Source organism: Mus caroli, chromosome 4 (assembly GCF_900094665.2).
Source record: "Mus caroli chromosome 4, CAROLI_EIJ_v1.1, whole genome shotgun sequence".
In the NCBI taxonomy this organism is placed as follows: domain Eukaryota; kingdom Metazoa; phylum Chordata; class Mammalia; order Rodentia; family Muridae; genus Mus; species Mus caroli.
In genome coordinates this window covers 115,923,002-115,937,135 of record NC_034573.1, presented here as the reverse complement: position 1 = coordinate 115,937,135, position 14,134 = coordinate 115,923,002, and the positions used below count along the sequence as shown (strand labels likewise).

Below are 14,134 nucleotides of genomic sequence, written 5' to 3'. Positions count from 1 at the left end.
CTGGAACTCACTTTGTAGACCAGGCTGGCCTCGAACTCAGAAATCCGCCTGCCTCTGCCTCCCAAGTGCTGGGATTAAAGGCGTGCGCCACCACCGCCCGGCCAGCCAGTGCTCTTAACCAGTGTCCTAGCTCCCCAGCCCTGAGTGTTCAGTGTCGCACCTGATCATAGCCAGAAAACAGAGAGGTGATAGACTGTCCAACTTTTGTTCCCTCTGGACACAGGATTTCTTTATGTAGCCCTGGCTGACCTGGAACTCAATTTGTAGAGATCTAACCTCTGCCTCCCGAGTGCTGGGATTAAAGGTGTGTGCTATCACCACCTGGCTAAGAGGGTCTTTGCACATGCTTAACAAGTGCTCTGACACTGAGCTACATCTCTAGTCTTTGAATCTTTGAGACAGGGTCTCACAGAGGCCAGGATAGCCTTGAACTCATGGTCCTCCTGCCTTCCCCCAGCAGTGCATGAAGATCTTAGATTCCCCACTATCTCCTGGTACTTGTTAATGCCTTCATTAGAACCAGGCAGGCAGGTGGGAGGGCATATTGTGGTTTTGCTTTGTGCTCCTTTGGAGCTTAAGAGGTGTCAGAAAGTTTTCCATGTTTTCTGCCTCTGTCCAGTTGGACGGTGTTCTTTACTACTGAGGTACAGGAGTTCTTTATGTTCTAGATGAGACGGTAGCTGGACCTATAGCCGTGTGATAGAGCCCATGCCTGGCAAGCATGAGGCAGGCCTTAGCTTCAACCCCCAGAACACCAAAGGTGATGATGGTGATGATAATGGTGGTGATGTGATGGTGACTGTGATAAATACATTGATCATCGTGTAAAACTTTCCTAGCCAGTGAAATGTCTTTTCATTTTATTGTCATTCTTCTTCTGAGACAGGGCCTCACTATGTAGCCCTGGCTGTCCTGGAACTTGCTCTATTCCAGGCTGGCCTCGAATTCACAGAGATCCTCCTGCCTCTGCCTCCCAGCGTGCTGGTAATGTGTCTGTATATCTGCGCAGCACATGCATGCAGTACCGCTGGAGGCCACAAGAGGGCGTTGGATTTCCCCCTGCAACTGGAGTTACAGGTGATTGTGAGCCACCACGGAGATGCTGGGAATTGAAGCCTTTTCCTCTGGCAGAGCAGCCGCTGCTGGTGCTTGTAACTGCAGAGCCATCTCTCCAGCCCCTCGTCATCCTTTGTTAAAGCTGTCCTTTGATGCATAGAGTTTTGTGTTCCGGTGAAGTGTACCATATTTCTACTCTTGTGTTGGCTGTGTTTGGGGTGTCACATGAGTGGCTGCCTTTGCTGCTGTGAAGTTGCTGTTTCTCACGCCCCACCCCCACCCCCACCTTGCACTGCATATCCATTCTGTGGACCAAGCCAGGGGAAGGGATGCATTCATAGGGAGGAATATCAAGCTCAGACTCTTCTCCAGTTATGCCCTGGATGGTGTCTGGAACACGGATATGTTCTTCTTGTCTTTTCCTCTTAGCTGCCTTTCTGGGAGAGGACTTAGGTACTACTTCACTGAGAATATTGGTTCGAATGTCTGCCATCTTCCCCTTCCCTGCCCCTGCCCCCCAGCCTTCCTGCTCCCTGACTTCTCATTTAGTAATTCTCTCTCTAGCTTCTAGCTGTAATGTTTACTCTAATGTTTAATGCGTATGATGTGTGCATAAATCTGTCTATACACAAGCAGGTCATGGGCTTGCACTGTGTATTTTTCCAGGAATGCTGTCTTCTGTAGTCAGTCTCTTTGTTTGCTTTGCTTTGATGGCTCTTCCTGACGGCCCCTCCGATGATTTCAGTGTGTGTTGAGCTGGGCCTGTGGACTGTGTAGGCTGCCTCTGTGTGTGTGCTCTGCTCTGTGTGTGTGCTCTGCTCTGTGTGTGTGCCTCTGCTCACGGTGGGCTGCCTCTGTGTGTGTGTCTCCTTCCTTTGAGCTTATGACTTCAGCTTAGCTGTGGGAACCTTGTAGGCCTTAGGAAAGAAAGGCTTCCAGTAGGATTTGATTTTGTTTCTGCCAGCAACCAGAGGACACCAACTCCTCCCAGCCACCTGGCCATCTCAAGGAAAGGTGACACGGGGTGACTGAGCTTGCAGCCTGTGTTGTTAAGCGGAGGGAGCAGAACCTGGGACCCTGCCCCACATCACTGGCCCCAAGCTCAGGAGCCCGAGCAGAGTTACCCATTTTCCTACCTGTGCTGGGTCTTCACTGTTAATTAACATAGAAAGACCCAGTGCATTGTGGGTAACGCTGTTCCTAGGCATGGGAGCTGGGAACAGCCTAAGAACAGAGCTGGCTGACAGCAAGAAGGATCTGTGTGTTTATTTTCTCTCTGCTCTTGTCTGCAGATTGACGTTTCCTGCTTTAACTTCCTCGCAGTAATAAACTGTAACCTGGAATGGGAAACTGAACAAGCCCTTCCCCCGTTGCTTGTGTTCTTTATCAAGGCATTTGTCACAGTGACAGAAACGAAAGCAGGATGCCACTCTCTGGCCTTCCTCCTCTATTTATGGACTTTTTTTTTTTTCATGACAGGGTCTCAATATGTAGCTCTGGTTGTTTTGGGACTCGCTCTGTAGACCAGGGTGACCTCGACCTCCGAGATCCCCCTGCCTCTGCCTCCTGAGTGCTGGAGTTAAAGGCACCCAGCTCTATCTGTGCATGTCTACTGTCCTTTTTTTAATTGCTTCAATGATTTTATTTTGCAAGTGTTTTCTTTGCGTGTATATCTTTGCACCATGTTTGTGTCTGGTACATGAGGCCAGAAGAGGGTGTTGGATCCCTTAGAAGTGGAATTACAGGGCTGGTGAGATGGCTCAGTGGGTAAGAGCACCCGACTGCTCTTCCGAAGGTCCAGAGTTCAAATCCCAGCAACCACATGGTGGCTCACAACCATCCACAACGAGATCTGGCGCCCTCTTCTGGAGTGTCTGAAGACAGCTACAGTGTACTTATATATAATAAATAAATAAATCTTTAAAAAAAAAAAGTGGAATTACAGATGGTTGTGAGCTGTCATGTGGGTGCTGGGAATCAAACTCAGATCCTTTGGAAGAGCAGCCAGTGCTCTTAACTCCTGAGCCATGTCTCCAGACCCTCTCCTAGCCTCTTTTCCTCTTTTAGGAAAATCATCCCAAGGAGTATATGATTGCTGCCTAGTGGGAGGGCCCTACAGAGCCCTTAGTCAAATAATAAGCAGCAGCATTCAGGGTTAACTATATTGAGTTCTGCATGGCAGGCAGCTGGGCACATAGGTGTTGGGTCACTCAGGCCTCAACACACCGCTGTATACTGCATGTATGCAGGTCTCCAGGTCTCGCAGATGAAGGCACTGTGGTACAGAGTTCCCCTGCCCGAGTTCTTACGCCAGTAGCAAGAAACAAAGCTGGCGATCGGAGCCTGTACTTATAAGAGCTTGCCGTCAGTGGACTTATGTCAGTGTGTATGCATGTATGGAATGACTTTGTCTGCCAATGCGGATGCCACTGTGTGTGTGGCTGCCTTCAGAGCTCCTACTAACGTCATTGTCACCTTTATGTGGCCTGCTCTGACCATTTTGTTTGGGATTTTTTGAATACTTATTTTGAGACAAGGTGTTACAGCATAGCCCGGCTGGCCTTGAATTCCCAACATTCGAACTAGCTCTACCTCCAGGGGCTGGGGTTACCGAATCCAGATCATCTCACTTAGGACTGTACACTGCAGGGCTGGGAAGATGGCTTACCTAGGCTGATGGCCTTGGCTTTAATCTCCATTACTCACTCGGAGGAAGGACAGAAATGACTTCCCCCAGTTGTCCTCTGCCCTCCACACCTAGGCAAATAAATTCCCATGTATGCACATCAGCATACACACAGATATTTAGCACGTTACTAAGTTAAAAATTGCTGAGTGGTGGCACACACTTTTAATCCCAGCACTCAGGAGGTAGAGGCAGATGGATCTCTTTTGAGTTTGAGGGCCAGCCTGGTCTACAGAGTGAGTTCCAGGACAACCAGGGATACACAGAGAAACCCAGTCTTAAAAAGAAAAAGGAAAAAAAAAGTCCACTGTTGCTGACCATGGTGGTTACACCAATAGTTACTACTTAGGAGGCCACCTGAGCCCAACCTGGGTAGCTATAATGAGACCCTGTTTGATATCTATATCTGTGTGTGTATATGTGTACATATATGTATATCTCTGTGTGTGTGTGTATATATATATATATATATATATGTATGTGTGTGTGTATGTATATGTGGGTGTGGTACACACACCTTTAATCCCAACACTTAAGAAGCATAAGAAGGTGGATCTCTGTGACTTTGAAGCCAGCCTCATCTACACAGTTCTAGAACAGCCAGGGCTATGTAGAGATCCTCTCTGGGGGAGTGTGGAAGCTAAAAAGCAACCATTCCTATACATATATGCGCATGCATGTGTGCACACAACACGTTTTCTTGGTATATTTTGTGTGATACTGGTACCCATGAGGCCTTGAATCACCCTAGTGCTAGAGTGCTGGAGGTTAGAAGATGCCCCTCCCCTTAGGTCGGTGCTGGGTATTGAACTTGTATCCTCTGCAAGAGCAATCCACGGATTTCAGTGGCAAACCCACAGTGGCTCGCTGCCACGTGGGTGATGAGACTTGAACCCAGGTCCTCTAGAATTGTAAGTGGTACCCTTATCCCCTGAGCCATCTACCTAGCCCTCTTGCTGAATTTTTTAGAAGTACAAGGATTGAGAAAAGTGAGACTTGTCTTATCCTTGCAAAGTGGGACTTGAGAACAATAGAAATGGGGAAGGCTGTGTGGTGGGGGGGTGGGGGAGCAGGGTCTGGGAAGCTGGAACCTGCATCTGGATGCCACGGTGTAGCTGCTGGTGGCTCTCCAGGAGGAGCTTGGTTTCTGTTCTTGAGACTGAGTGTAATCTCGTCATCCTTTGAAATGACTGGCGAGAGGGCAGCTGAACATGACTGAGGTCTCAGTGGCCACGGTGGCTGGGCATCGTTGTTGGTTTACTGATGATGATGAAACTGGGTGAGATCATTTAAAAAGGCGTGAGACGGCAAGAGAGGCTGAAGTGCGATCAAAAAGTGGGGATTCAGGCTGGGTGCAGTGGTGCAGGCTTTACTCCTAAGGGGCACTTGGGAGACAGAGGCAGGTGGAGAGAGGCCACCCTGGTCTACATAGTGAGTTCCAGAATGGCAGAGCTACATTGTGAGACCCTGTCTTAGGGAAAAACAGCTTTGTTGCAGATATGGGGATTGTTGGTGATCCATAAAAAAATAAGGACTAAACTTCAAACACTGAATTAAAGCCTGTCCACAGAGTGCTCTCTCCCGCACACACAGCCTCTCCTGCTGCCTGCTGTGTTCGGATGGGGTGCTTCGCAGTTCCCTAAAGGTGATCTCCCAAGCCTGGTAGAAATCATCACCAATTGAGTCTTCTGTGCACGGCACGAGACAGAGACACACAGCCAGGGACTTGGACAGATGGACACAACTCCTTTTTCTCTTCTCAGCTCCTATTAAGGAAACAAAGAAACTCATGCCTAAATCATCTCTACCTACTGTAAAGAAGCTGGCAGCAGCAGCCTCTGCACCAGGCAGAGCCAAGTAAGGAGGATGGGGCATTGAGGCTGGAGGAGAGGCAGAGACACTCCTCCTGCCCGACTCACAAGTTGCTCCTGTGTTCCAGGACACTTTCAACACCCAGTGGAGACAGCCAGAAACGCCCCTCCCGGAACTCTGGTAAGGGCTTCCTATCCAAGTGGAAGGTTGGGTGGTCGTGTTGAGGGATAGAGATGAGCGTGGGTACCCGAAGCTCTTCTCTCATAGGCTTCAATGGCAGCTGCCTCAATGGGGGACCCAGGCAGCCTGGGAGAAAGGGATCCAGAACCCAGGCTTCCCAAGAGCACTCTGCATCCAGTCAGGTGAGGGGAGGGGCCAGCTCCGTGGGAGAGGGCATTCCTGGGAGGAGATGGCTCCCACAGGTGTGTGGTGGAAGGGTGAAAGACCCCAAGGGAACAAGGAAGCTCCTCCGGGGAACCCAGCTTCCAACCGAGACCCCATCCCACCATCACCACAGGAGGATGAACAGAAAAGCCCAGGAAAGGGTCCCTCCAGGAGTAAAACCCCGACTCCAGAGAAGTCTCGACTTCCAGATAAGGTCCTTGACCCAGAGAAGATCCCGGCTCCTGACAAAGACTCCATTCCAAAGGACCCCATTCCAAAGAAATACCCAGATTCTGACAAAATTCCTGCTACAGAGGATACCACTCTGGACAAGGCTGGCACTCCAGAGAGCACCCTTTCTGGGAATAAGCCAGCTAAGGATGAAGCCCTTGACCTGAAGATGGTCCTCCATGAGGACACTGCCCCTGCATTAGTAAAGATCTTGACTCCAGAGCACATGATTTTTAAAAAGGAGCCTTCTAGAGACAACAGTCAGTGCCAGCACTTGCCTCAGGGAGGATCCACACAGAGGCCTGAGTCTCCTGCACCCTCAAATGACATCCAGGTGCCAGGAGAGTCCTCCCCACCACCTGACTCCTGCTGTTGCCTGAGACAGGTGAACGGCTCCTTCCCAGCCCAGTCCAAGGCTGAGGATGTGTCTGCCATGGAGGAGGCCAATTTTTTTGAGGAGCCACTAGCCAAAGATGAGAGGACCCTAAACAAGGCACTCCCCAAAAAGCTGCCTTCTGAAAGGGCGGGTCCCCAAAAGCAGGTGCTTCCCAAAGAGTCAACCCCCATCCCCCAAGTGCCACACACTATCGAGCAGATGCCAGGCCCTGAAGAAGCTCCCACACTTCATCCCTTGGCCCCACTAACCTCTCCCAAGAGCAAGAATGACAGCATGGATGTGTTGGAATCGTTAAAGGAAGAGGTGGGGTTGCTAAGGAGCCGGCTGGAGCTTCTGGAGTTGAAGCTGGAGTAAGTGGGCAGTAACTAACTCGGAGTGGGGCGGGGCGGGGCGGGAGAGGGAGGGAAGGGTCCGGCGTTTCACCCTGAACCCCCTGTACACAGACAGAAGATGGGGGATGTCCGGGAGGAGCTGAAGACTGAGGCGCTCCTGTCGCCGGAGGTGGGTGGAATGGGGACGCAGGAGGGAGGAGGGAAGTAGCTGGAGGCCCTGGTCCATGATGACCCTCTCCCACCTAGGTTCAGATGATGCAGAGAAACCGGAAATCCTTCAAACACGCAGAGACACAGACGGAAACACAGACAGAATGAGAGCAGGTTCAGGCCGAACCTCAACCCAACCTGGAGGGACATCTATCCTGCTTGGGCCACCCCGGTCCTTGCACACAACTTTGACAAACTCCATGGAAGTAAAAAACTCTGAACACTCAGACCAGCCTGGTCCTTGGGGGGCGGGGCCAGCCAGCACACCGCCTTCTGCATTCCTGGCAGTCTCTCTCGGGCACATCTGGCCAACATGTGGCTCCCATTACCATTCTCAAGGCCTGTGCAAGGCTATTTTTATCCACCGGATGGTTGGGGGCGGGGGTAGTCTCCTTCGGAGGCCAGCCCTATGCTAGAGGCAGGGTGGAGGGACCTGGACTCTGGGCTGGATTCAGGGAGCCAGCTGTGTGCTAAAGGGGTGGAGCCAGCCGTCTCTGGGCCCAGCTCCTCCCAATTAGCCTCTGAGCAAAGGGACTCCTGTGCCCAGTTACTTGGAATGATTTCTGGCCTAGAAGTATCTGCTCAGTCACTAAGTCTAATAGAATTTGCATCAAAGTTGGAGCCTTAGGACTCCCTGTGATTGCAATGATGAGATCCCAGGGCAGGTCATAGGGGCAGGGGACTAGGTGACATTTGTCCAAACACCTCCTGGTTCCAGCCACCGGCTACCGTATTTGTGAGGAATGCTCATAGTATCCGCCCTGTGTGCAAGAGGCGTGTCTGGGTCTGTTCCTTTGATCTGTGAAGTGATCACAAGCATGCACTGGGTGCACCCCCAGAGGGGGTGCAATCCGCTACTCCCACAGCCCCGGAACTCCCCTGCAGCAGGGCTGGAGCCTGGGGGCCTGCTGAAAGCAGTAGTAACCAGTGAGAGACTGAGTCGCCGAGACTACCTTTCATTGGTCATTATTATCGGGAGAAGGTGGGAGCTGGCATTTTTTTCCCACCCACACCTGCCCTATGAAGAGTGCTTAGCAGGCAGCGATGTGACGCCCAATAGCACCAAAGAGAGTTGGGGGCAGAGGCAGTTTTTTGAAGGCCCTGAGGCAGTCCCATATCCAGTACTCTGGCCCCACGCTGAGGGGCCGGGTGTCAGTAATAGTGCATTCGTCCCAGCGTGGCCGTGGCTCCGGGCCCAAGCGTGCCGCTGCCCAGCAGGTCTGGCTGCCCAGTGCGCCAGATCTCCCGCAGGATTCGTTCACGCTCCTCCAGCCGCTGTGCCCGCTCTAGCTCCTCTGCTGACGTGAAGACATTGACGTTAAGGGGCCCGTCGGGTTCTGTGGACAGCTCCTGGCCCTGCAGCGTGTCATCAGGACCCAGCCTCGTCATGGTGTCCTCATCTTCCTCGTCGTCCTCGTCTTCCGGCTCTAGGGTGCTGCTCCGGGGGTCCCGGCGCGGAGCAGGGGTCCGGGGTCGCGAGCGAGGCGCGCAGGAGATGCTGATGACCAGCAGGCATAGGGTCAGCAGCAGGCCGAAGCAGACGCCAAGCACGAAGTAGAGGCCGAAGCTCTCAGGGTTAGCTAGGGAGCAGGGAGCGGAGGTCACAGGGGGCCCTGACAGGCTAGAGTCGTCCCATATGGGAGAGATCCAGGGTTTAGCTAGTCTTGGGGCAAGGAACGGAAGGGCTGCAAGGACTGAGGGTGAGCAGCTGGGAGTGGAGGGCTGCCTGGGTTATGATGGACGGGCTCCGTGCCCCCAGGCCTGGCCCTCACCTCTGATGTGCGCATAGGCTGCCAGGCTGTTGCTGAGTAGCTCCATGTCCCTTCTCGGGGCATCCATGCTGCTGGGATGCAGCTCGCCTGTCAGCCTGCGAGGTCACCCAGGTCAGGTCCTCCAGAGCCCAAGGCGCTCGCTCCTCGCGTAGCTCCTCCACCCTGGGGTGGTGGGGGGTTGGGGGGAGGGAGCGGTTCGCCTCACTGGATCGCAGATCTGGACTCTGCTAGTCCTCGTCCCCCCGCAGACGCCTCTCCATCCCCGGGAGCGGCGGAGAGGGCGCACACGCTCCGCCCCCTCGTGGGGTCCCCAGGCGAGGCCCAGCGCAGGAAGGGCGAGGCGGTGCCTCGGGCTCCCCTTCCACCTCCCTCCTGCACCCCTCCACCCGCGGGGCCTCGGCCGGCCCGGCTCGCTCACCCGTCAGCGTCCCGCAGCTTCGCCCCGGCAGTGGCGTCTCCCCGGTGGCCGCATACACCCAGGCCGGGCCGCCCCGTCCGCCTTACCAGGTTCGCACGGCGGTGCGGCCGGACACCGCGACCGACCAGCCGGCGGAAAGTTTCCTCCGAGGAAAGAGGAGGGACGGGGCGGGGCGGGGAGGAGAGGCGGGAGGAAGAGCGCCTGGAGGAAGGGGAGAGGGGGCGGCCCCTGCTCCCCTACAGGAAGCCGCTGGGGAGGGCGCTCACAGGGTCCGCCCCCGCCAGTACTAACAACAACATTAGTTACTAAACATCCCTGGGGCCTGGGGCCCCTGGCCGCAGGTTACCCCCCCTCCCGCTCCCCGTAGACATCCCTTCATTTAAGCCTGCCAACCCTGGAATGTGGCTACCATTAAATCTCCAATTTGCAAATGAAGTAAACTGAGTCAAAGATCTTGAAGACCTTTGCCACACGGTCAGGATTTGAACCCACAACGCTCTGACTCTAGCGCGCAGGCTCCAAACTACTTTCCTGTGCATGGCTCCTCCTGGGATGGGGCGGGTCCAAACTCCTTCATCCTTCTAGCCCTTCCTAGACCTAGTAGAGGCAGCCGGCACCCCCGCGTCCTTATTGGTTTTCCTCGGAGAAGGGATCTCTCAGCCCCTCCTCCCAGGGCCCTGGCTGAGTGTGTCCAGCTGCTGTGGTCACCCAAGGTTAATGATTGTCGGACTCGGCGGTGAGCCAGGTCCCAGCATATTGCAGACCCCAGCGGGGGCCTCGGCGCTAGGGAACAGCCTCGCTTGCTTTGCTCGCCGGACCTGCCCAGTCACACGTGTGCTTCCACCTGGGCTCAAGGCTGGGACAGAAGTGCGCTTGGGGGGGATCTGCAGCTGGCCTCTTCTTTCTGCTTACTCTCCTGGCCAACCCCCTTCCCCTCCCTACGCTGGAGCTGGGGTGAGGGGGAGGCCTTCTTGGCGGGAATCTTGGGAAGGAGGAGGGAAAAGAATGGCCAGAGGAAATTGCAGGCATAGCTGTAGGCGCTGCCTGAAGCCTGGAGGCCATTAACCCCTTCCCTGTTCAAGCTGCAGACCCCGACTCCCCCAAGCCCGCCTGGGTTCAAGTAGGGGTCAAGAGGAGATGGAGAAAGGACCAAGCTGGCTGAGACCTGGGTATTTTTGTGTTTAGTCTGCTTTGTAAGCATGCGTTGGCCCATGCGTACTTACCTATTTGCATATAATGCTGCCTCAGCATTTTAGTGTGGGATAAGTTCCAGGACAGCCAGGGCTATACAGAGAAACCCTGTCTCGAAAAACCAAAAACCAAAAAAAAAAAAAAAAAAAAAGGAATTGGAATTGCAGAGGTCAGAGGTTACAAGCCCTTGGGAGGCAGGCATCTTCAAGGGGCTGTGAGGTGTCATGAAAGTAGTGGAATGCATTAATGTGATGGAGAACATCTTGGGTAACTCTCACAGAGACGCCCCAGGTAAGAGCTCAGTCCTGAGGAGAGGGCAGCCATACCAGGATCTCGGGGAGCTTGTCTAAGGCAGGATCAAAGGGTAGGATGGGAGCATGGGTGGCGTTTCTGGCTTGCAGAGATGGAGCTAGCACGAGAGGTTCGAGGGGAAAGTAATTGATGATCGGAGACCACACAGGATTTGCAGATCACTAAGGATCTTGGATTTCATTGGCAGTGAATTGATAAACCCCTGGAGGCTTACATTAGGGAGTGTCCTTCCCCACGCCACACATTGGAAAGACAGGCTTGGCCACAGCAGGGCAAGAGTGGAAGCAGAGGGCCTGGCAGTGGTGGTGCACGCCTTTGAATCCCAGAACTTGGGAGGCAGAGGCAGGTGGATTTCTGAGGTGGAGGCCAGCCTGGTCTACAAAAAAATCTCAGAAAATTCACCATGCACCATGTAGACCCAAATCCCTTCCTGTCTCAAAACAAAACAAAACAAACAAATGAGTGGAAGAAGAGAGAACAGTGTTGCAAATATTCAGGAAAGGAGTGGTATGGGGTGGTGGTGATGGTGGTGAAGGAGGAGGAGGAGGAGCTGGTAGTCTGAAGGGAGTTGCTGTGTGGACATAGTTTTGAGGGAAGATAGTTTTCCAGGCAGGCTAGACAAGATGAGATTAGCATCCTGGAAATAGGTGGGTCACCCAGTTCCAGAGAACAGGGAGAAGGGAGTCTGTCTAAAGCCTCAGCCCCTGAACCCATACATTAAGGGATCTCCTCTACAGCAGACCAGCAAGATGAGAGGAAAACCAGGCAGGAGCAAGGATGGGACCCTCTGGGTTCTAGCAGGCTGAGAGGTACCAGAATCAATACCCAGGCAAGGTCAACATTTCAACATCATCAGTGATGCCTGTGGGTGAACATGGCCAGCCCTGTCCCTCCAAGGCATGTGTGACTTAAACACATACAGAATAACTAGTACTGGGAATGTGTTGACAAACATGGCCTGCCAGCCACTTAAATATTACTGTGTGCTGCGGTTTAGCTTGTACAACTGTATGTAGTGAGGAGACCGAACCTGACTTTGTGTGGCACATTCCTGTTCTCTGTGACGTCCGCATGACTATCCTGTGGGGTTTGAGATGGGATTTCACCATGCAGTCTGCATCGCCAACCTAACATCTCTGTGTCCACCTCTGGATCTGATGGGACCCATGCTCGGGGAGACAGGCTGAGACAAAGGGAATATGCAGAGTACTGGACTATGCAGACAGACGCGCACTAATAGAGTGCTACCTTCTTCAGCCGGCTGCTCGTGGCTAAGCATGAGAAGTGACTCCGTGGCCCTGATGACTCAGAAGCAGAGAACTATTCAAAGTTCTGGAGAAGGTACCCTAAAGTCTTCTTCGGCTGAGATGACTGTCCACTGTGGCCAGCTGCCTGCACCTGCCAGCTATAGTTTTGTCCAGCCTCTTGTTTCTTGCTGGTGGCTGGACTCTCATCCACAGTCTGCATCCTGCATCCACCTGCAGATCTCTGCTTGTTCCACCAGGGCTCCTCTGCATGCCTGGCCACTTGTCCTTTGGCTGGCCCATCTCTGTCCTCCTGTGTGTGAGATCAGGAATTGGTCATCTTGGAAAGGCCCAGGGAGGAAACAGGAAAGGCAGGTCTTGGCAGGTCACAGCGGGGGATGGGGGCGGGTGGGTTTGAGAGATCCAGACTGGAAGAGGCCTCAGGGCCCTGGCTTAGCCAGAAGGGAAAAGGGCCTCCTGTGGCTTGTCAAGTCTCTCAGTGTCCCCATGACCCCAGCACTAGTACACTGGCTAAGAAGGGGGTCCCAGGTAAAATTTGCTCGGGTAAGTGTAATTGTAACAAATATGAACTGCCTTCTGTTCCAGGCATTCCCTGTGTAGTTTGTAATGTGGCTCCCATTTGACAGAGGAGAATGAGGCTTAGCATTTTGCTTTTAGGCTCACAGAGGTACAAGTAGTAGGGCCTGGATTTGAACTTCTGTAGAGTCAGAGTCCCATAGAGGAGTTTGTTATGAAAAAAAAAAACCCACTCAGCTGCCTTTCTTGGTGTGTCCCACTGTGCTTGCTATTCATGCTCTGGAAATGAAACTTAGCCAGTACCAACTTTCACATCTAAGTAAAATGTGTCATTTTGTCCTATGATATAGAAATTGCATGTATCTGCGGCTCATTGCCAGGAAGGTGAGAGTCATGTGTGACTGATGCTAGAACACCACAGTAAGGGTGATGTGTGCTGTGATTGGTAAAGCTCAGAACAACATGAAGTACAAATTCCATCCACGTAACACAGCAGTGAACAGTCCCAGGAAACAGCTGGCCCTGGTGGCACACCATTCCAGCTTGTAGGAGGCAGAAGCAGGTGGATCTCTGTGAGTTTGATGCCAACCTGGTCTACAAAATGAGTTCCAGGACAGCAAGGATTGTTATACAGAGAAAAAGCCTGTCTCAAAAAACAAAACAAGCTGAGCGGTGGTGGCGCACGCCTTTAATCTCAGTACTTGGGAAGCAGAGGCAGGTGGATTTCTGAGTTCGAGGCCAGCCTGGTCTACAGAGTGAGTTCCAGGACAGCCAGGGCTATACAGAGAAACCCTGTCTCAAAAACAAACAAACAAAAAAACAGAAAAACAAACAAACAAACAAATCTCAGAAAATTCACCATGTACCATGTAGACCCAAATCCCTTCAGTTTGCCTATGAAATGGAGTTAGATTCCAGACTCTGATAAATCCTTTCTAATCTTTGTTGTGCAGGATGTAGAATGTGCCTGCTTATGGGTTGTCTGGGGTCCCTGGCCCCTACTCTCTAAATGCTAACGGCAACACCCAATTGGGACAAACACCACCTGCTACTCCACAGTGGTTACAACAGAAAAAGGATCTGACCAACATTTATTGTGACATTTGAGTAGTCACTAACTGAACATATGGGTGGATGGTGAGCAGGAGCCAGGAAGAGTTCCAGAAGAGCAGTGGACATGGACTGAAGGCTTTGAGGGGAGAATATAACAGGAAAAGTGTTAGGGGAGGCTGCAGCAGCGGGGACTGGGTGAGGGTAAGCAGAGGAGAACTTAGGCCTCTGCACTTCAAGTGGTGGTTTGAATATGCTTGGCCCAGGGGTGTCCTTGTTGAAGAAAGTGTGTCACTGTGGGGGTGGGCTTTGAGACCCTCCTCCTACCTGCCTGGAACCCCCAATTAAATGTTGTCCTTTATAAGAGTTGCCTTGGGGGCTGGTGAGATAGCTCAGTGGGTAAGAGCACCCGACTGTTCTTCCAAAGGTCCAGAGTCCAAATCCCAGCAACCACATGGTGGCTAACAACCATCCGTAATGAGATCTGGCGCCCTCTTCTGGA

At 52.7% G+C, this 14,134-nt stretch overlaps 2 protein-coding genes across 4 annotated transcripts in view; one reads left to right on the top strand and one right to left on the bottom strand.

Annotated features, from left to right (window-relative positions):
• Sh3d21 (SH3 domain containing 21) overlaps positions 1-7,335 on the top strand; it is a 12,962-nt gene extending 5,627 nt beyond the window's left edge. For both annotated transcript variants that reach the window (XM_029475999.1, XM_021159889.1), the window contains 6 exons: positions 5,506-5,599; positions 5,682-5,734; positions 5,822-5,916; positions 6,072-6,916; positions 7,010-7,067; positions 7,145-7,335. In XM_029475999.1, coding sequence (XP_029331859.1) covers positions 5,506-5,599; positions 5,682-5,734; positions 5,822-5,916; positions 6,072-6,916; positions 7,010-7,067; positions 7,145-7,216 — 1,217 coding nt within the window. In that variant the 3' untranslated portion in view covers positions 7,217-7,335. The remainder of the gene's footprint in view (positions 1-5,505; positions 5,600-5,681; positions 5,735-5,821; positions 5,917-6,071; positions 6,917-7,009; positions 7,068-7,144) is intronic.
• Positions 7,336-8,048: 713 nt separating this feature from the next.
• Positions 8,049-10,184, bottom strand: Eva1b (eva-1 homolog B). 2 transcript variants are annotated; one of them, XM_021161188.2, is made up of 3 exons: positions 9,299-10,184; positions 8,881-9,042; positions 8,049-8,688 (listed from the first exon to the last, which is right to left on the bottom strand). In XM_021161188.2, exons 2-3 carry the CDS (start codon positions 8,945-8,947, stop codon positions 8,261-8,263), a joined length of 495 nt encoding a protein of 164 aa, XP_021016847.1. In that variant the 5' UTR covers positions 8,948-9,042; positions 9,299-10,184; the 3' UTR covers positions 8,049-8,260. The 2 variants fall into 2 exon arrangements, with proteins under 2 accessions (XP_021016847.1, XP_021016846.1); XM_021161187.2 differs by having other exon boundaries at positions 8,881-8,975; positions 9,299-9,926.
• Positions 10,185-14,134: the final 3,950 nt, after the last annotated feature.

What these genes read in the sequence shown, in the direction of transcription:
- Eva1b (XM_021161188.2), bottom strand. Translation starts at nt 8,947, where the DNA reads ATGGATGCCCCGAGAAGGGACATGGAGCTACTCAGCAACAGCCTGGCA. An exon ending in AGCCTATGCGCACATCAGAG is followed by an intron (nt 8,689 to 8,880) that starts GTGAGGGCCAGG and finishes CCTGCTCCCTAG; the next exon opens with CTAACCCTGAGAGCTTCGGC.